The following is a 21,902-nucleotide window of genomic DNA, read 5'->3' on the forward strand; positions in this document are numbered from 1 at the left end:
AGGAAATCAGGCCTGGGGGAAGACAGCTCTTTGGGGCTTGGACGAGCATTCCTGCAGTAGACAAGTACCAAGTGAGCCATCAGCAAGATGAATAGGCAGGCAGGAGGTATCCGCCTAATTGGAGCGAGACACGGAGGAAACTCAATACGTTTGGAGCAGCGGAAAACATGCAGCGGCTTTAATACAGCGGCGAAGCTCAATGCAGCAGGGAGAAGGGGTTTGAATCAAAGCTAGGGCTATACTTAGCCTGCAGTTTGCCTCATATCGCCATGGTGACTAAGTATAGATTCATTCATGCAACAGAAAGACATCTGGCTGTGTTTTTGGGATTAAAACGAAAATGTTTTTTATCATAGTCATTGTGCCCCAGGGGGAAATCTGTGATGAGCTGCAACGACCTTTTCTTTCATGTATAAATCCTTCTCATGTCAAACGTCCATCTCTGCAGGAGCTGCACCTGTCAGGACCTGCACCTGTCATTTTAATCTTATATTTTCACTTGCCTCACAAGACTCTGGGACAAACAGGTCGGATCACAGCCGACCCTTTGAGCCACTCCCCTCAGGCAGGAGGCCACTCCCCTCAGGCAGGAGGCCACTCCCCTCAGGCAGGAGGCCACTCCCCTCAGGCAGGAGGCCACTCCCCTCAGGCAGGAGGCTCCAGAACCTCCTCCACTAGAACAGTTTCTTTCCCTCCGCTGTTGGATCATGAACACTTCTTAAACACTGTCACTTTATCCATCATTGAATCACTCACTGTCACTTTCTGCAATACAAATGTACATTTTTTTCTATTTCTTATCCTACAGCAGATTTAAATAGTTTTTCTGTTTGACATAATAGGTAGTTTTTTCATTGTTCATTTTTTTATGTTGCACCAGGACAAGTTCTTATGTTTGTGAATTCTGTTCATTGACAGTGGAAATAAAACTTTTTTGATTCTGATTCTGAAACAAAGATCCCTGATAAACACAATTCATTCATTGTTCTATAAAACATTCAGCATTGATCATAAACATAAGCGGCAAGAGCACTATTGTTTTTTAAGATTCAGAGGGTGTGGCCAGGGCTTGGCATGACATTAGACAACTACACATATATTTGTGCTTTTTTTGTTCACGTTCTAGAGTTGATGACGGACGACAGGGTCCTATATCACTCTGTGTTACTGTTCCAGATTCACAGTTTTAGAACATTCATGACCCACGGACAGTGCCGGGATGTGAACTCCACATATCCACATATCTATCAGTGAAGACCAGAAGATAAGTATCCAAAGTGACCTACACAGTCTCTCTCATGACATCAACAACGGCTTTCTTTCACTGACCAGTCCACTTCTACTTGAGAGAGCAGCCATGTTGGAACTGATGACCAGACAGTCACAGGCGCTGTGCCCTTTTGTGTGAGCTCTGGTATCTCACATCTCAGATAAAAAAACCTGTCCTCCCGCCTCTAGTTTTCGACTCCCGTGAATCCTCCAGCAGTCTCCTTCCAGGATGACCCTGTCCCTGTCCCTGTCCCTTTACTGTCACATGTACCTGAGACGACTGACACGGAGCCTCCTTTCACACCGTTCTGTTTGCATCTCTAAAAGTGTATAATGCAGTCCAACACGCAGAGACAGGTAGTCTCTGATGAAAATGACTTCTCTCTGCAGAACCAGCCAAAGCATTGTCAGTCTCAGGGGCCCCGGGCTCAGAGTCTGGAGTACTGCATCCACCCTGCAGCCAGAGGATGTTTAGGAAAGTCTGTGCTAGACAAGCTGCCACTGGCCCGGTTACACACGGCTCCACAAGCCCATAAACCAGTGCTGTGTATTAGCCCATGTTTTTGTGCAAACTTTAAAAGGATCGAGAGCCCGAGGCCAGGGAAGCGGATTATTGAGGAAAATCGCACTGACACTCCTTCCTCCATAGATTCTCTCTGGTCCTCTGAGACGCACAGTAGATTGCGCTGATGTGGCCATGTGCTTGTATTAGGACTGCAGTCTCCTCTTATTCCAGTTACCAGCCGGATCCTGGAGCTTGCGACTGTGTGGGGCTGACATTGTTTATCTGGTGGTGAGCGGTGGCCCAGGTTGAATGGAAGATGGCTTATGCATAAAACATTGTTGTGAACCAAACTGTGTATGACCAGGATTCAGTTCAGCAATAAATGTCCCAAGAGGGAGTAAGGGATGAATAAGTAAAACAGGGGCTGCCCAGACGCCCGGGTCCACGAGCCTGTAAAGGCGGGCATGCTGCCAAGTGATCCACAATGACCTACGATTCTTGATTGTGTGCAAAGTGACACGTTTAGACTGTTAGAGAAGGGAATCCCATGGAGCAGAGTGTGTGATGATGGCACCGACACTCCTCCTCCTGTCTGTGGCAGCTGTGGCTCGGACAAAGGCCGGTGTCCATCACAATGAGCCTCGAGGAGCGTCAGCCGGCCTTTTCCAAGCTGCACTCAAGTTACTCCATGGAGAAAGTGTGCTTGATGATGTTTGGGATTGATGTGTAACAGCGGAGATAAACTACAGGAAAAACTACGGATAAACTACAGATAAACTACAGATAAACTGCTTTGGCAATCGGTCCAAAACCGGGGTGTCAAATATAAGGACCGCGGGCCGTACCCAGCTCCCCAGATGTTTTAATTTGGCCTGCAATATATTTCTAATTTATGTTTATATTTGTGTTTTTTCTCGCCTGAAAAGCAAGTCCCACAATCCTTTGCAGCCACTGCACCACCCCAACGCTGCTCAGCTCTGCCGTGCTGCTGAAGCATTTCTATGTGCAGACATACATACATAGAAACTTGTTTCAGTGATTCGGTGCAACATAAAACAATGAACAATGATAAAACAACATATATAAGTCTAAAAGAGGAATAAAAATAGGCTTACTATGTACACAACATTTACAGTTGAATTTACATATGTAGTGTACAAAGTGACAGTGAGAGATTAAATTATGGTTAAAGTGACAGTGTTTAAGAAGTGTTCATGATCCAACAGCAGAGGGAAAGAAACTGTTCTAGTGGAGGAGGTTCTGGAGCCTCCTGCCTGAGGGGAGTGGCCTCCTGCCTGAGGGGAGTGGCCTCCTGCCTGAGGGGAGTGGCTCAATTAGTCAATAACGTTGTCCAGGGTGAGAAGGGTCGGCTGTGATCCGAACTGCACGTCCCGGAGCCCTGGAGACATAACTGGTCCTGCAGATATGGAAGTCTGCAGCCAAGGGTTGTGTACAGGGAGAAGAGCAGGGGAGAAAGTACACAGCCCTGTGGAGCTCCTGTGCTGATAGTCCGTGTGTCTGAGACATTCTTCACCAGCCGCAGCCACTGAGTCCAATCCTTCAGGAAATCAGTGCTCTTCCTGCAGGTGGAGTCAGTGCTCCCCCTGCAGGTGGAGTCAGTGCTCCCCCTGCAGGTGGAGTCAGGCACGTTGCGCTGGGAGAGCTTGTCCTGGAGCAGAGCAGGAGGTGGTGTTGATGCAGAGCTGAAGTCCACAAACAGGATCCTGGTGTAGGTTCCCGAGGAGTCCAGGTGCTGCAGGTGAAGTGGAGAGCCAGGTTGATGGCATCGTCCACAGACCTGTTGGCTCTGTAGGTGAACTGCAGGGGGTCCAGCAGGGGGTCCAGCAGGGTGTCCAGTAGGGGGGAGGTGTGGGACTTGAGGTGGGGAAGGACCAGGCGCTCAAATGACTTCATGACTACAGACGTCAGCGCTAAAGAGTTGCTGGGCCAGTTTTCAGTTCTCGGTCGTCTGCGGAAGGGGGGGGGGCTCTGGGCTTGTAGTTGGTGAGAAGCCGGAGCCCACTCCCCTCAGGCAGGAGGCCACTCCCCTCAGGCAGGAGGCCACTCCCTTCAGGCAGGAGGCCACTCCCCTCAGGCAGGAGGCCACTCCCTTCAGGCAGGAGGCCACTCCCCTCAGGCAGGAGGCCACTCCCCTCAGGCAGGAGGCCACACAGAGGCGGGGCCACTCCACACAGAGGCGGGGCCACTCCACACAGAGGCGGGGCCACTTCACACAGAGGCGGGGCCACTCCACACAGAGGCGGGGCCACTCCACACAGAGGCGGGGCCACTCCACACAGAGGCGGGGCCACTCCACACAGAGGCGGGGCCACTTCACACAGAGGCGGGGCCACTCCACACAGAGGCGGGGCCACTCCACACAGAGGCGGGGCCACTCCACACAGAGGCGGGGCCACTTCACACAGAGGCGGGGCCACTTCACACAGAGGCGGGGCCACTCCACACAGAGGCTGGGCCACTCCACACAGAGGCGGGGCCACTCCACACAGAGGCGGGGCCACTCCACACAGAGGCGGGGCCACTTCACACAGAGGCGGGGCCACTCCACACAGAGGCGGGGCCACTCCACACAGAGGCGGGGTTGTTGTTGGAGAACTGCTGCTTCAGACGTGTATTGTACTGAAATCTAGCTCTCGACACATCCTGCTAAATCCATAGTTTGCATCTTTGTAGAGCGCTCTAGCTCCGCCCCTGTGCTCCGCCTCCTTCTGCCTCAGCTTCAGTTTAAGTCTGAACCAGAGTTTGTCATTGTTGAAGGTGACTTTGGTGTGAGATGTTTAATGCTGTCCTCACAGAATCGAATGTATGATGTCACAGTGTCCGTTTAGCTCCTCCCAGTCTGTAACGTCCAAACACACACGTAGCTCCTCCTCCTCTGCCTCATTGGTCCACCTCTCAGAAGTCCTCACTACAGGTTTGCAGAGCTTCAGCCTCAGTCTGTACGTGGGGATCAGGTGAACCACACCTGCCCAGCGTGTGGTTCACCAGCGTGGCTCCGCCCACGGCGTGGAAGGCGTGGCTGACTGTTGTGTAGCAGTGATCCAGCGTGTTCTGCTCTCTGGCCGGGACTTTAATAAACTGTACTTTGGTAGTCGTGGCTGAGATTCCCCTTGTTAAAATCGCCCGGGATAAAACACAAGGAGTCAGGGAAGGTCGGCTCCACGCTCAGAACCTGGTGAGCGGGCGCTGCGCATCCTGCACGTTTGCACTCGGCGGGATGTAAACAGAGGCCAGGATGAATGAGGCAAACTCATGTGGAGAGTAGAATGGTTCGCAGTTGATGAAGAGATATTCCAGATCAGGAGAGCAGTGTTTGGAGATCACTGTCACGTCTGAAGACCAGGCCTTTTTAATGTAGAAACAGACCCCGCTGCCTCGTTGTTTTCCGGTGAGAGCTCTAAGCCGGTCAGAGCGGGGCAGCTGGAAGCCCTCCAGCTCCACGGCGCAGTACGGGACGGCCACAAAACAGGAGATGAAGAAAAGTCTCGGTTTCGTCTCATCAGCACCGCCAGTTTGTCCAGTTTGTTGGGTGGGGAGTTCACGTTAGAGAGGAAAATCCCAGGTAAGGCATACGTGTGCTGCGTTTCCAAAGGCGCAGAAGTGCACCGGCTCGCTTTCCTCTTCTGCGGCGGCTCACACTTTTAGCCAAAAGAAGAGCTAATTCTGCAACAGAAGGTAAAAACTGAAACTGTTCCGTGGGTTGTTAGCTCTTCACAGGCGTAAGAGCTCGCGGACACACAATTTACGAACTAAAACAGACAAAACAAAGCGCACTGAAACGCAGAGGCAGCCTTCAGCGGCGTCAGCAGAAGTCTGAGCGAGGAAAGAGACGTGTGTTTTTGGGAAACACGTGGACGAAGAGACGGTTTGTGGACGTTAGAGCTGTGCTAAAAGTGGAGCTAATGTGGAGCTAATGTGGAGCTAATAACTAGAAAACAATCTTCTGTGATGATGCTCTGTGAGGAAAACATCCAAACCAGAGCATTAATGTGACTACAAACATAACTTTCACTCATAGCATCTTAAACTATGAAAATACTGAACTCATATTGCGTTTGAGCAGCAACAGCAGCATGTGACATCTACATCATATCATAAGTCCATGTTCCTGCTGCTGATGCTGATGCATGAATATGGACTCAGTCTTTCACCTGCCCATGATTTGTGCAACAGCGTCTACAGAGAACTATTACTAGGCTGTATATAACTATTTACATATACATTTTATGTTATGTTAAGTCTGCGACCCATCCTGAACATCGAAATTCGGCCTGCGTTCCAAAATGAGTTTGCCCCTGTTCTAAAAACTAGCATTATAAAGTTTGACATCTATTGTGGGCTTTTGTGTAACTGTTTTGACTCAGCCACGCCCCTTTTCTGTGTCCTGGTCATGGCAGCGAAAGTGAATTTCTATCCAGTGTCACTTGATAGACTGACTTGACTGAGAACATAATGATGACTGTCCCTAAATATTAAAAACCTCGTCTTTATTTCTGCTAAAATCACGGCTTTTATCACGGCATTTATACCCTTCCCATAATGGCTCCTCCTGGATCACCATCTATAATAGTGTTTATTACTGACCCAGTGCAGCCCTAGAACAAACTACAGCTTCAGACAGTTTGAGAGTGTCCAAATGTGTGTGGGAGCAGCAGCAGCAGCAGCAGCAGCAGCAGCAGCAGCAGCAGCAGCAGCAGCAGCAGCAGCAGCAGCAGCAGCAGCAGCAGCAGCAGCAGCATGTGTGTTTCATCTACACACGTGTGTTTCATCTACACACGTGTGTTTCATCTACACACGTGTGTTTCATCTACACACGTGTGTTTCATCTACACACGTGTGTTTCATCTGCACACGTGTGTTTCATCTGCACACGTGTGTTTCATCTGCACATGTGTGTTTCATCTGCACACGTGTGTTTCATCTACACATGTGTGTTTCATCTACACATGTGTGTTTCATCTACACACGTGTGTTTCATCTACACATGTGTGTTTCATCTGCACATGTGTGTTTCATCTGCACATGTGTGTTTCATCTGCACATGTGTGTTTCATCTCTTCTCTTCTCTGTGAAGCAAACACACATGAAAACAAAGCAGAATATGTCAAATATGTCTGGACTGAAACGATACAACGGACAAAATACATTCATAGAAATCTTGAGGATCCGTATCACAAATGAAAAGTCGTGTGAGTCTGAAGCAGTGAATACAGAGCAGGAAAGTGGAGAGATAAAATAAAGGCTGGTGCATCTGTCACACATTTGAGATCAAACACGAGCCGATCAGAGCACAACGTGGGCCGAGAGGCGGCCCGAGGGCCAGAGGGCCAGAGGGCCAAGTGGACAAGAGCAGGGGCCAAACGTCAAGAGTCCAAGCATGACGAGGATCTGCAGAAGGCCAAGTCCACCGTCTACAAAGTAATGAGGTCAAGCTCTCCAGCTCAGGGAAGGCCATATATCACTGTGGGACTTTTTCTGTAGAAAGGAAAACTCAAACAGTGAGTCAAGATGAAATGTTTCTGACAGAATTTTAGAAAAAACATTTGAAATAGAATTGTATTTCATGAGGACAATTAAAAATATATCATACTTAACAGGTCAACACATCTGCATTTTGATATGTCATATCAAAATGTCATGTCGTTTATCATAAAGGCGCTGGCCCCGCCCCCTGCCTGCTGCAACACTTCGCTCTTTTCTCACACTTTTTTCACACTTTTTGTGCTTTTTTTTCGACTTTACTTGTACGATCTGGACACGCGCTGGAACCGATTTAATTCAACTTGTTTCGACTTTGTTCGGCTGGATTATTGCGTGTTTTTGTCGTGATGTGCGTTGGCTCCGAGCCCCCCGAGCCCCCCGGCCGATGCGTGTTTACACAAAGGAGGAACTCATGAAGCTGCGGAGAGCCGTCGTCTTACCCGGAGATCGTCACATTATCCGGCGGACATTCTAAGGAAAACACAGAGGTGCCGGAGAGCGGGACGCACACTCTGGGAAAAGCGAGGGCGCCACAGGAAGCCGGTTTCCGCCGTAGTCATGGGTAACGTGAGGTCCCTTCAAAATAAAATGAGCTTTATGGCCCACATGGGGGGGACATCAACACCATCACAGAGTGCATCAAGGACTACATCAACTTCTGCTTTGAGAACACTGTTCCCTCCCGGACGGTGAATGAGCTTAATTCTCACTTCCTGAGATTTGATCAATCGATGAGGCTGGTACCACAGGTCTGAAGACCTCCTGTCTGGTACCCGTGCCCAAGACACCCCGCACCAAAGACCTCAACAGCTTCAGGCCGGTGGCTCTCACGTCCTGATGAAGACACTGGAGCTGGTGAGATGGTGGTGGACTTCCACAGAGGCCACGCCCCCTTCACCAGTGAACATCCAGGGACGGGACAGGCCACGCCCCCCTCACCAGTGAACATTCAGGGACGGGACATTGAGAGAGTGACTCATACAAGGACCTGGTGTTCATCTGAACCACAAACTGGACTCATAACACAGACTGTACAGGAAGAGCCAGAGTGGACTCCACCTCCTGAGGAGACTCAGGTCTTTTGGAGTGACAGGGCCGCTCCTGACAGGTCCACTCCTTACAGGGCCGCTCCTGACAGGGCCACTCCTGAAGACCTTCTCTGACTCTGTGGTGCATCAGCTCCTGTAGGTGTGGTCTGCTGGAGCAGCAGCATCATGGGCCGAGTCCTGGGCTGTGCTCTGGACTCGGTGCAGGAGGTGGGGGACAGAAGGGTCCTGGCTGAATTCACATCTATGCTGGACCATGAGTGTCGCCCCCTGCAGGACACTCTGTCCCCTGCAGGACACTCTGTCCCCTGCAGGACACTCTGTCCACTCTGGAGAGCAGCTTCAGTGAGAGACTGATCCACCCTCGCTGTGTGACGGAGACGTTTCGCAGTCTTTCCTTCTGCTGCTGTCAGACTTTATAACAAACACTTACATATTCATGTGCAATACTGTCGTACTCAAATGCAATAATGTCACATTCATGTGCATATAACTGATGTAAATAGAGTGTTTATTTTACCATTATTATTAGTATTATTTTGTCTTACGCTGTTTTTATTTTATTTTATCTTTATTTTTCCCCTCCATTCCTTATTAAGAAAAGAGAGGTTCTGTCTATAGGAGTTTTTGTTTATAAGAGTTTTGTTTATAAGAGTTCTTCTATTAAGAGTGTTTTTTAAACTCCCTATAAGTGATCTGTCCTTTTCCTCTTGAAATATTGTTCAAAGTCACAAGACTCTTTTCCATGAGGTCAGTTTCATCTTTATGTAGAGCTCTGAATGTTCATTGTGAAAGAAGCGCCCTCAGAACACTCTTCACTTTCAGAGGCAGAAAAAGATCAGTGCACATTCAAAAACAAAAAATAAAATCAGGATATTTAACTGTATTTTTCTCAGGTGCCCCTCCCATAGTCTAAAACAGCTATAAAACTGTGCTAAACCTAAACTAAACCAGAACTAAATCCATCTCATCTCGTCCTGGCCTCTGATCTGTGTCGACCGACATTATTCTATGGAAGCTTCTGATACAAGCTAAATCTTAACAGTGAGTGATGGTGTGGGACCCAGAGCAGAACATCAGCTGACCCATGTCCACCAGCCTCTCTCTCCAGCCTCAGCCTCTCACACCAGCCTCTCACATCGGCCTCTCACATCGGCCTCTCACATCGGCCTCTCTCTCCTCTCCTCTAAATTGCTTTTCATTGTGTCCACACCTGAGCTGACAGGGCCGTGTCAGTCATTAGACAGGGACGGGAACACTCGTACTACCACACTCTGATACAACACAATTAACTGCAGTGACCCTGAGTGAGGAGAAGACGTCAGGCCTCACAGAAGCTCTGCTGGACTGATGTTTGGACAGTCCAGGGACAGAATGAGGGGGTGGATAATGCACCAGGGGATGGGACTTTGAGATTGTCATCATCTTCATTACATTACATGAAATAAAGAAAGAAAGAGTTGGCGCAGCACGTTGTGTTTACGGCCGATGTATGGATCATGTTTGAAGCACATGAGGAAAAAGAGTAGAGAATATGGATAGAGCTTGAACAGTGTCACCTGAGCAGAGGTGGAGCTGAGCTTCTGCAGCCCGTTCTCCAGGCGCTCCATCTTAGCGCTCAGCTCGCGGCTCTTCTGGCCCAGCAGGCTCCGGTACAGTTTGATTTGCTCCAGGAAGGACTTGGGCGTGGTGTAGTTGTAGCGCCTCTCGCTCTCCAGATACTGCTTGGACGTGTGGTTGACGCTGGTGTGGACGAACGCCATGAATTTGCTCACCGATTCCTTCACTGCAGGCTGGAAGTAAAGCAATTTGAATGCTTTTTCACCCCATATAAAAGGTACTACACATGTGCACGTTTGAATATGTGAGCAGTCCATTACGGCACAATGATCAGAACAATACACAGAACATTTGACATCAATACAGTTTTTGCAAAGCTGCACTAATGTACATGATGTAACTTTCCTGCTAGAGGCGCCGCTTTGCTCAGCCTTTATCCGTCTTTTACAGTTGTAATATCTTCTAATCCAGATCTTAAATTTCAGGTCAGTTCAATTGGTACAAAACCTTGGTCATAAGCCGACCAGTTTAAGATTGTGACATCTTAAAACAGCCAGTTGGGGAAATTGGGAGAGTTTTTAATAGAAAACCAAAAACATCTTAATAGTTTCACTCCTTGACTTAGACTTCAGTCTGGGATAAGATTACATTTTTCAAGATCTTTCTTTATAGTGGAGAAAAGAGGAGTAAAGTTTTCCTCTAAGTTTGTCGATTGTTGTTTAGTTGAGAGATTTCATTTGTCATTTAAATGTGTAAGTCTTTCTAAAGGACAGACATTTTATGTACATTCAATTTGTATCCAGACATTGGACCAACATCATATAGGAAAAGCATCAGATGGATAGATATAGAACATCATCTGCAGCAGGCAATTTGAGGTTCTGTCCCATCAACACCATGAATTGTTTCTGATTGTCCAACCATTGGCCCATTTGTCTAAGTTCCAAGTACAAAGCGAACAACAGAGGGGACCAAGCACAGCCCTGTCCCACCCCTCTTTCCAAAGTCAGTGAGTCTGTCAAGTGACCGTTACTTTTGTTTCTTGATGTTGGACAATTGTAGAGCAATATTTTAATTTATTATTCATCATCTATGTTATATTTGGTTTGCACTTTGAATGTTGTAATATGCTTTTTCAGCATCGACTTATTACAGCTTTGTTTTGCTGTCTTTGTATATATATATATATATATATATATATATATATATGTATATATGGTGTTGTATATTATGTGTGACCCTGCCCCACTAAACCCCAGAGAATGAGGGTAAAACTTCACCGTGTCCTTTTCCTCTACATATCTCAGTGTTCTTTGACATTGAGTATTGGAGCATTAAAGTGAGTTTTTTGTTTCTACAGTGATGTAACAGGAGCTGACGACTTAGTTCTATTGGACCTAAGTCTGCCTCTGTAATCTTTGTTGAAAATAAAAGTCTATTCTAGTAAAGATGTTCTGTGGGTTGAAAAACCAAATCCAAGTGTGATTTAGGCAAATGAAAAAAGTCAAACGATGTCATTAATATTACCTTTCAGACACATTTTGCGCTTCTGAGAATGAAAACAGAATGATAAAAAATAGTTTGAATCACATAAAATGCTGATCAGCATAACTAAATCCCTCAATATTCTCATAATTCAAAGTCCATTCAGTGCTTTCTTTAACCCCAGAGGAAACCCTGATGTCCCAGCGCTCACAGCACATTTACAGATGACGGGGCACATTTCCAGGAGGACATCGTTTCAATTGTGGCCCAGACGAGTGTCACTCTCAGGGTTAATCCCACGTTCCTGCACCGGGCTGCTCAGGGAGAGGACGTGTCCTTTTGACCAGTGTCCTTTTGACCAGTGTCCTCATAGTCATGGTAAATCAGACCATGCCACTTTCCTGATGCCACCTGCTTTACTCCGTGAACATCTCCCACTGTGAGGTATTATGTATTTATTCAAGTGCTAAATCACTTTATTTAAGTGTTTGAAACACAAAGAAAATCTGTGACAAGCATGAAGGTGTGTCACCTCTCCACAGATGATGTTAATGCCATAATAATAATAAGTATGGACACATACTTTCATATCCTACATGTTTCAAAAAAGATTTCCGGTCGTATTTTGCACTGTGCCACATTCATCAGTTAATGTATATGAAATACTACGCATCAGATTCAAATGTATAACACTTCATTGCTCGTGAGTTTTGTGAAATGTGAAGTGTTTTCAATGAAAATTGTAGAAGGAGATGCCAAAAGAACGACGAGGTGCACGAAGTCATGTGAATGGTATTGGTAGGTGGCGCTACTGAGCCGTCTTTCAATGTTTGTTCACGGGGTTTTAGCTCAAAATTAGAGCTCACTGAGTTCTAATTCCCAATAACACTCTTAAGTCTCCGTCCTAGTTTACTGCTGGATTTTTTGCATTTTTCCAGCCCCCAGATAAAACTTTAATAAGTCCTAATAATGATCATAAATGCACTGCTGAGCCTTTAAAATCTCCTTTACAAACCGAAAAGCTAATGAAGCTAACGCTAATGTGGCACCTCCTGACGCACCCAAAGCTCCACTGCAAAACCTCCAGGGTTAAAGGAGACCTCCAGGGATAAAGGAGACTTCCAGGGTTAAAGGAGACCTCCAGTACAAAGGCAAGCGCATCTTCTTTGCTCCAGATATTACTGCGTGTTTTCATCATTGTCGTTGCTATGTGCGCCGGCTCTGAGCCCTCGGCCCCCTTGGCCCCCCCGGCCCCCTCGGCTGGCGCGTGTTACACAAAGGAGAAGCTCATGGAGCTTCCCGCCATCGTCATGGGAAACGTCAGGTCCCTCCAAAATAAGATGATGGAACTAGCGAGCCTTGTGCCGCCCCAGAGGATTTATAGGGACAGCAGCGTCATGCTCCTTACAGAGTCCTGGTTAACACCAGAAATGCCGGATTCTATTGTCGGTTTGGACAATTTTCATCTGCTACAGGCGACAGAAAGAGGGAGTGCGGTAAGAAGAGAGGAGGCGGCCTGGCTGTGTTTGTAAATGGGAGATACTGCAATTCTAACTATTGTACAGTAAAGCAGCAGCTGTGTAACAAGGACATTGAACTGTTGGCTGTTGGCATGAGGCCATACTATCTGCCCCGGGAGTTCTCACATGTGGTTGTGATTGCTGTGTATGTGGCCCCGTCTGCTCATGCCGATAATGTTTGTGAAGCACTGCTCTGCTGCACTTGTAGGCTGCAAACACAGCATCCAAAGGCTCTCTTCCTCGTCTCTGGTGACTTTAACCACGCTTCTCCCTCTTCTGTCCTGCCAACATACACCCAGTATGTCACCTGCCCCACCAGAGACAATAAAACACTGGACTTGTTTTTTACCAACACCAGGAGGCTCCTCCCCCCTCCCTCCCCTGGGCAGCTCGGACCACACCCTTGTACATCTGAGGCCTGTGTATGAACCCATCGTGCGCAGGCAGCCTGTGGTGTCCCGTGAGGTGAGGATGTGGTCTGCTGAGAGCGAGGAGGCTCTGAGAGACCGAGCTTTACAACCATGGGGAGGACATCAACACCATCACAGAGTGCATCACGGACTACATCAACTTCTGTTTTGAGAACATTGTTCCCTCCCGGACGGTGCTGTGTTTTCCAAACAACAAGCCATGGATTAACCGTGAACTGAAGGCTCTGCTGAAGGAGAAGAAGAGAGCCTTCAGGTCAGGGAACAAGGAGGAGCTGAGGACTGTGCAGAAGGAGCTGAGGAGGAAGATCAGGCAGGCTAAGGTCGGCTACAAGAGGAGGATGGAGGAGCAGCTGCAGCAAAAGAACATTCAGGGAGTGGGAGGAGCCTGACGGAGGGGGACCTGCAGTGGGTGAATGAGCTTAATTATAGCTAAAATCAGCTTTGATTGTTTAGCTACAGAAACGTTACATTCTTATGTTGTCCATGTTTACTCGTCTCTCTCGGCGTCTTGTTTGTCGTCTTTTGGGGTAAAACTGATATTTAAAAGGTAATTATTCTAATGTCATAGTAGAGCAGCTCGACATGTCTGAGCATCAACACAGCGGGAGCTCTGTGATAGAGGCTGAAGGTCAGCTCTGATAGAGCGGTCAGATCCACTGACCCACAGGTCAGATGTGATTGTGTGAGATTGTGTGTGATTGTGTGTGATTGTGTGTGACTGTGTGTGATTGTGTGTGATTGTGTGTGACTGTGTGTGATTGTGTGTGATTGTGTGTGTGATTGTGTGTGATTGTGTGTGTGATTGTGTGTGATTGTGTGTGTGATTGTGTGTGATTGTGTGTGTGATTGTGTGTGATTGTGTGTGATTGTGTGTGATTGTGTGTGGGATTGTGTGTGATTGTGTGTGATTGTGTGTGATTGTGTGTGACTGTGTGTGTGATTGTGTGTGTGATTGTGTGTGATTGTGTGTGATTGTGTGTGACTGTGTGTGACTGTGTGTGATTGTGTGTGATTGTGTGTGACTGTGTGTGATTGTGTGTGATTGTGTGTGATTGTGTGTGATTGTGTGTGATTGTGTGTGACTGTGTGTGTGATTGTGTGTGATTGTGTGTGTGATTGTGTGTGATTGTGTGTGTGATTGTGTGTGATTGTGTGTGATTGTGTGTGACTGTGTGTGATTGTGTGTGATTGTGTGTGTGATTGTGTGTGATTGTGTGTGTGATTGTGTGTGATTGTGTGTGTGATTGTGTGTGTGATTGTGTGTGATTGTGTGTGACTGTGTGTGACTGTGTGTGATTGTGTGTGATTGTGTGTGACTGTGTGTGATTGTGTGTGATTGTGTGTGATTGTGTTGACTGTGTGTGACTGTGTGTGATTGTGTGTGATTGTGTGTGTGATTGTGTGTGATTGTGTGTGATTGTGTGTGTGATTGTGTGTGATTGTGTGTGTGATTGTGTGTGTGATTGTGTGTGATTGTGTGTGATTGTGTGTGATTGTGTGTGACTGTGTGTGATTGTGTGTGATTGTGTGTGACTGTGTGTGATTGTGTGTGATTGTGTGTGATTGTGTGTGATTGTGTGTGTGATTGTGTGTGATTGTGTGTGTGATTGTGTGTGTGATTGTGTGTGACTGTGTGTGATTGTGTGTGATTGTGTGTGACTGTGTGTGATTGTGTGTGATTGTGTGTGATTGTGTGTGATTGTGTGTGTGACTGTGTGTGATTGTGTGTGGGATTGTGTGTGATTGTGTGTGATTGTGTGTGACTGTGTGTGATTGTGTGTGATTGTGTGTGACTGTGTGTGATTGTGTGTGATTGTGTGTGATTGTGTGTGATTGTGTGTGTGATTGTGTGTGATTGTGTGTGTGATTGTGTGTGATTGTGTGTGTGATTGTGTGTGACTGTGTGTGACTGTGTGTGATTGTGTGTGGGATTGTGTGTGATTGTGTGTGATTGTGTGTGATTGTGTGTGACTGTGTGTGTGATTGTGTGTGTGATTGTGTGTGATTGTGTGTGATTGTGTGTGATTGTGTGTGACTGTGTGTGACTGTGTGTGATTGTGTGTGATTGTGTGTGACTGTGTGTGATTGTGTGTGATTGTGTGTGATTGTGTGTGATTGTGTGTGATTGTGTGTGATTGTGTGTGACTGTGTGTGTGATTGTGTGTGTGATTGTGTGTGATTGTGTGTGATTGTGTGTGATTGTGTGTGTGATTGTGTGTGATTGTGTGTGTGATTGTGTGTGATTGTGTGTGATTGTGTGTGATTGTGTGTGACTGTGTGTGATTGTGTGTGATTGTGTGTGTGATTGTGTGTGATTGTGTGTGTGATTGTGTGTGTGATTGTGTGTGTGATTGTGTGTGTGATTGTGTGTGATTGTGTGTGACTGTGTGTGACTGTGTGTGATTGTGTGTGATTGTGTGTGACTGTGTGTGATTGTGTGTGATTGTGTGTGATTGTGTTGACTGTGTGTGACTGTGTGTGATTGTGTGTGATTGTGTGTGATTGTGTGTGTGATTGTGTGTGATTGTGTGTGATTGTGTGTGTGATTGTGTGTGATTGTGTGTGTGATTGTGTGTGTGATTGTGTGTGATTGTGTGTGATTGTGTGTGATTGTGTGTGACTGTGTGTGATTGTGTGTGATTGTGTGTGTGATTGTGTGTGATTGTGTGTGATTGTGTGTGATTGTGTGTGATTGTGTGTGACTGTGTGTGATTGTGTGTGATTGTGTGTGATTGTGTGTGATTGTGTGTGATTGTGTGTGATTGTGGCTTGATGGTAGAAAAGTGCGATATAAACGTGTGTTTTTAACATTTAACACAAATATCACAACAATCGAGGACGGAACCGCCATTTTATTGAACTTTGGCAAAATTGAAATATATATATTTGGACTTCATTTGAAACTGGACAAATTTGATTTGATTGGACAATGGACTAAATGGACGAAATGGACGAAATGGACTAAATGGACTAAATGGACTAAATGGATGTCTCATGGGTTTGATTGTTGTTCTCTCGCTGGTTTTGTTCTGTTTCACTGTGTTCATTCTTATGTCTTTTTTAATCTAAAATAAATCAGATCCAAACTTACCTGGATACTGTCCAGGTCCTGGAGGAACCTCAGACTGACCGACTCCAGGGCTTCTTGGGGCCACTCGTGGAACCAGTCGATGGCCGTACAGTTGACCACAGCGGGGAACTTTCGACCACGCACACGGAGCTTACTGCCCACAGGGGAGAAGCACAGCGCCACCTGCAGGACACACATCGTAGTAGTGGGAGTCACCATTATGTACTAATGATATCACACATCTTTGTAAAGGAGACGACACTTTTTCTAAACACCAGAACTGGATGTATCTTTTCTAAGATTGAATTAACCTTTATTTAAATAGGTTAAAACATTCAGATAGAAACCTCTTTTACAAGAGTGACACGAGAGCGTTTACACCAACATGACAAAGAAAACACAGACTCTTTCTTTGCATTTTAAAATCACACGAAAACCCACAATTGAACCCAGCTCTCCCGGCCTCACGTGTGTTTGAAGGGCGTTCCAAGCTGCAGCAGCAGCTTATCAGAACGCCCTCTTTCCCCAGTCTGTCCTTACATGGGACAGGATGTACATGTGATGTGAGCCGCCGCTCTGCACCAGAGCACACAAGAAGGACAAAAACACTGTATCAACTCAAATCATAAGTGCATGAACATCCTGGCCCCCGGAGAAGGCCCCCAGCCCTGGCACCTGTAGAAGGCCCCAGGCCCTGGCACAGAGTTGAAGGCCCCCGGCCCTGGCACAGAGGTGAAGGCCCCCGGCCCTGGCACAGAGGTGAGAGCCTGCCCCAAACTCTTATTCATCTCAGAGCACGCTGATGTAATATGTCCAGGGATTTAAGACATTTTGTGGTCGCATTAATATAAAGAACATCACCATAATCTAAAAGAGCCATAAACGTGGCTGATATGAGACATTTTCGAGCTCCCGAGGTGAAACAGGCTTTATTCCAAGATTTTACCTTCAATTTATGAGACAATGTTTTTATTTGCTCTTAAAAAGACGGCCCTTGGTATAAAATGAACTCAAGATATTTATAATTTGTGACAAACGCATTAAAGATCTAATTCAGGGAGAAGTTCTCTGTCGACGGACGTCCAGGAGAAAATACCAGCTTTTGTTTTAACTTCAGAGTGAGTCCAGAACACCATCTGCATCAATGTAATGACTGACATTTGACAGATCAACAGTTGTTAAAACAGAGAATAAAAGAGGGCCTAAGATGAAGCCCTGGGGTTTTCCTTTGCCAAGACGACACATAGTGATCCATTTAACAGATACCGTATTTTCCAGACTATAAGTGGCACCTTTTTTCATAGTTTTGGCCGGGGTGCGACTTATACTTATATTTATACGAATATACTTATATTTATACTCTGGAGCAACTTATATGTGATATTAATTGTTATTTTCACACTTGCAACGCAATTCATCCTCCAGTGCAATTTATATATGTTTTATCTTCACTATTATGCATTTTTTGGCTGGTGCGACTTATAGTCCGGAAAATATGGTAATTGTTAAACCAGTTTAAAGCGATGCCATGTTGTTTTAGGACTTTAATCAAAAGCTGAGGATCAACAATGTCAAAGCCGTGTGAAAATGTGGTTTAAGAATATTCTAGTTTAAACTATGTATTAAAGTGATCTGATTTCAGAATATTAATCTGGATGTTTGTAGTTTTGACTGGATTAGTTTTATTTCCTTCTGTGACAGAGAACATTTAACAAGTTTCGATATATTTCTGACTAGTAACAAGATAATTAAGCATTATATAATTATAATGCTTAATATATATATAGTCTTATATAATTATCAATTAGGTAAATGTTCTTATACTATTGATACATCATTTGGCTTGAAAATAGGGCTGGGCAACAAAATAAATATATATAATATAAATTTCCCTCGTTATATTGACCATCATGATTTTCTATTCTGTTTGTGTATTTTCTCTTATTAAAAGCAAATAAAGGAACTTTCAATATTCAAGAAATACAGACTTTTAATCAAATAAAAAAATAGTCTCATTTCTTCCTCCAAAGGCTGAGCACATGAAACACACACTTTTACTGACGGAGGATCGGCTGGAAACCGCTCCAGTAAAAAGACTCATTGATGATTACAAATGACTGACTCTCAATCTCAAGTAAACACGTTACAGGTCATGACCCTGATCAGTAGACCCTAGTGCTCCTCATCTGTCCATCCTGCTTTAGACCTGCTTTAGTCCTGCTTTAGTCCTGCTTTAGTCCTGCTTTAGACCTGCTTTAGTCCTGCTTTAGACCTGCTTTAGTCCTGCTTTAGTCCTGCTTTAGTCCTGCTTTAGACCTGCTTTAGACCTGCTTTAGTCCTGCTTTAGTCCTGCTTTAGTCCTGTTTAGACCTGCTTTAGTCTTGCTTTAGTCCCGCTTTAGACCCGCTTTAGACCTGCTTTAGACCTGCTTTAGTCCTGCTTTAGTCCTGCTTTAGACCTGCTTTAGTCCTGCTTTAGTCCTGCTTTAGTCCTGCTTTAGTCCTGCTTTAGACCTGCTTTAGTCCTGCTTTAGACCTGCTTTAGACCTGCTTTAGTCCTGCTTTAGTCCTGCTTTAGTCCTGCTTTAGTCTTGCTTTAGTCCTGCTTTAGACCTGCTTTAGTCCTGCTTTAGACCTGCTTTAGACCTGCTTTAGACCTGCTTTAGTCCTGCTTTAGACCTGCTTTAGTCCTGCTCTAGTTCTGCTTTAGACCTGCTTTAGACCTGCTTTAGACCTGCTTTAGTCCTGCTTTAGACCTGCTTTAGTCCTGTTTAGACCTGCTTTAGTCCTGCTTTAGTCCTGCTTTAGTCCTGCTTTAGACCTGCTTTAGTCCTGTTTTAGTCCTGCTTTAGACCTGCTTTAGTCCTGCTCTAGTCCTGCTTTAGTCCTGCTTTAGTCCTGCTTTAGTCCTGCTTTAGTCCTGCTTTAGTCCTGCTTTAGTCCTGCTCTAGTCCTGCTTTAGTCCTGCTTTAGACCTGCTTTAGTCCTGCTTTAGACCTGCTTTAGTCCTGCTTTAGTCCCGCTTTAGTCCTGCTTTAGTCCTGCTTTAGACCTGCTTTAGACCTGCTTTAGTCCTGCTTTAGTCCTGCTCTAGTCCTGCTTTAGTCCCGCTTTAGTCCTGCTTTAGTCCTGCTTTAGACCTGCTTTAGACCTGCTTTAGTCCTGCTTTAGTCCCGCTTTAGTCCTGCTTTAGTCCTGCTTTAGACCTGCTTTAGACCTGCTTTAGTCCTGTTTAGACCTGCTCTAGTCCTGCTTTAGTCCTGCTTTAGTCCTGCTTTAGTCCTGCTTTAGTCCTGCTTTAGTCCTGCTCTAGTCCTGCTTTAGTCCTGCTTTAGACCTGCTTTAGTCCTGCTTTAGACCTGCTTTAGACCTGCTTTAGTCCTGCTTTAGAGCTGCTTTAGTCCTGCTTTAGACCTGCTTTAGACTTGCTAAATATGATTTTGTCCAAAAAAGGTGAGAACAAAAGAATACATTTAGCCTCCATGATATATATATATATATATATATATATATATATATATATATATATATATTTATATATTTATATATATATATATAAAACTCTAATGGGTAAAACTCTTTATTGGTAAGACACTGATTGGGCGTTAATTGAAGGCCCGTTATTAAGATATCAAAATATCTTTGTGTCCCATTATGAAGTTAGTAGATACAATTAGTTAGAGTATTTCTTACTTTGTGGAGAAGTTCAAGTATCTCGGGGTCTTGTTCTGAGTGAGTGAAGGATGGAGCCTGTGATTGACAGTTGGATCGATGCAGCAGCTGCAGTGATGCAGTCGCTGCACCGACTGTTGGTGGTGGTGAAGAAGGAGCTGAGTCCAAAGACAAAGCTCTGGATTTACCGGTCGGTCTACGTTCTGACCTCACCTATGGTCATGAGCTTTATGTAATGACCGAAAGGACAAGATCGTGGATACAAGCGGTCGAAATGAGTTTCCTCCGCCGTGTGGCTGGGCGCATCCTTAGAGATAAGGTGAGGAGCTCGGCCACATGGGGGGAGCTCGGAGTAGAGCCGCTGCTCCTCCAGCTGAGGTGGCTCGGGCATATGTGGCGGCGCAGCCTAAATGCCGGAACATGTCGGCATCGGTGAAACTGAGATAAACCCAAATTTTTTTATTTTTTTTCAAATTTGTGATTTTCATTTTTTTGCAGAATGTGCTAGTTGAAGTTATGAATAAGCCCCTGTGTGCTTCAGATAACACTATTGGTTGTCTTAAACGTATACATTAAGCTGTTAAAAATGTGGAGTTTTCGGGTCTTTTTCCTGCTCTCCTGGGGGGCGTCACCTTTTTCTAGCCAACGTGTTGTTTACATTTTCCACCAATCAGCTGTGATCCGCATGGCTACAGCTGCGTGCTCCGTGTTTTCCTCTCATTACTCCAGACCGTCTGCAGAGCACAGTCTTCAGAGCTTACATTTCCTGGACTACATTGGAACAGAACTGTTTACTCAGGTACACTTTTACTTTACTACTAAATTATTGCTTTAACGCTGTGTTTTAAGGCGGTCTCGTGATCACTTTAGAATCTTACTTGTCTGTAACCGGCTGTTAGCGCCACAGCCCGGAGCTAAACGCAGCTATTCGGAGCTAAGTTGTAAGCTAAACTTTGCTATGTTATCGGGTTATTTTTCGGCGTTTTGTCTGTACAAATTATATACTTATGTAGTATTTCTTGACCCGTGGGTCGTGCTTTGTGTGTGTTTTATGGTGCTAAACCGGCTGTTAGCGCCACAGCCCGGAGCTAAACGCAGCTATTCGGAGCTAAGTTGTAAGCTAAACTTTGCTATGTTATCGGGTTATTTTTCGGCGAGGGAAGAGAAAAAAACTACAACTCCCGATACCACTTCTGGTCACGTGGCTTACGCACTGCGTCACTCGAACCAATCACGCGCTTGCCTGGCCATTATCAGCTTCCTGTGTGTCTCTCTGTGCACGGTGTTGGGAGAGACAACAGGACGGCTGAACCAGGTAAGCTTTGCGACTAAAACACCCGCTTTTAATCACTTTAATGTGCGCCGGTTTTAAACTCGAGTGTATGTTTATGTTTTGGTGTGCTGTTCTGCAAGTGTTTTCCTTTTACGAGCCGTGTTATCTCAAGTGAGCTAGCTAGCATCGCTAGCCGAGGGCAGATGTCCCAATATCTCCGCGTTTTGCATCTTAAATACACCGTTAACGTCACAATGTGAACTGTTATCTGTGAAGCATGTTATTCCCATATTACTGTTAACCCTAATCCTTTTATCCCCCTTTTCAGAATTGGCAAAGACACCCTGACTGACATGACCTGTCTCTACGTGAAGTCTGCTAAGGAGCGTGGTAAGTGTAAAACACTATTTTGGTGATTTTCGTGTTTTAATGATTAGAGTATAATTAACCATAAGCAACATCTGTTTTTCAGGTGAGCCTGCAGTTTGTACATCAAGCTTCAGATCACTGTGGAAACAGCTTCTCCCACACATCAGAAGCTGCAGGCCACGCACAGATCTCTACAACAGA

The 21,902-nt window shown here is 45.6% G+C and overlaps 1 protein-coding gene across 1 annotated transcript in view; it reads right to left on the minus strand.

The window, feature by feature from the left end:
• Positions 1-21,902, minus strand: part of dnah9 (dynein, axonemal, heavy chain 9) — a 649,263-nt gene that overhangs the window by 305,919 nt on the left and 321,442 nt on the right. Inside the window, exons 53-54 of the mRNA XM_072455799.1 lie at positions 16,410-16,571; positions 9,882-10,115 (exon numbers count right to left, since the gene is read on the minus strand). Coding sequence (XP_072311900.1) covers positions 9,882-10,115; positions 16,410-16,571 — 396 coding nt within the window. The remainder of the gene's footprint in view (positions 1-9,881; positions 10,116-16,409; positions 16,572-21,902) is intronic.

Source organism: Eucyclogobius newberryi, unplaced genomic scaffold, assembly GCF_026437365.1.
Source record: "Eucyclogobius newberryi isolate DKJ021-1_F unplaced genomic scaffold, fEucNew1.0.hap1 SCAF_20, whole genome shotgun sequence".
Lineage (NCBI taxonomy): Eukaryota > Metazoa > Chordata > Actinopteri > Gobiiformes > Gobiidae > Eucyclogobius > Eucyclogobius newberryi.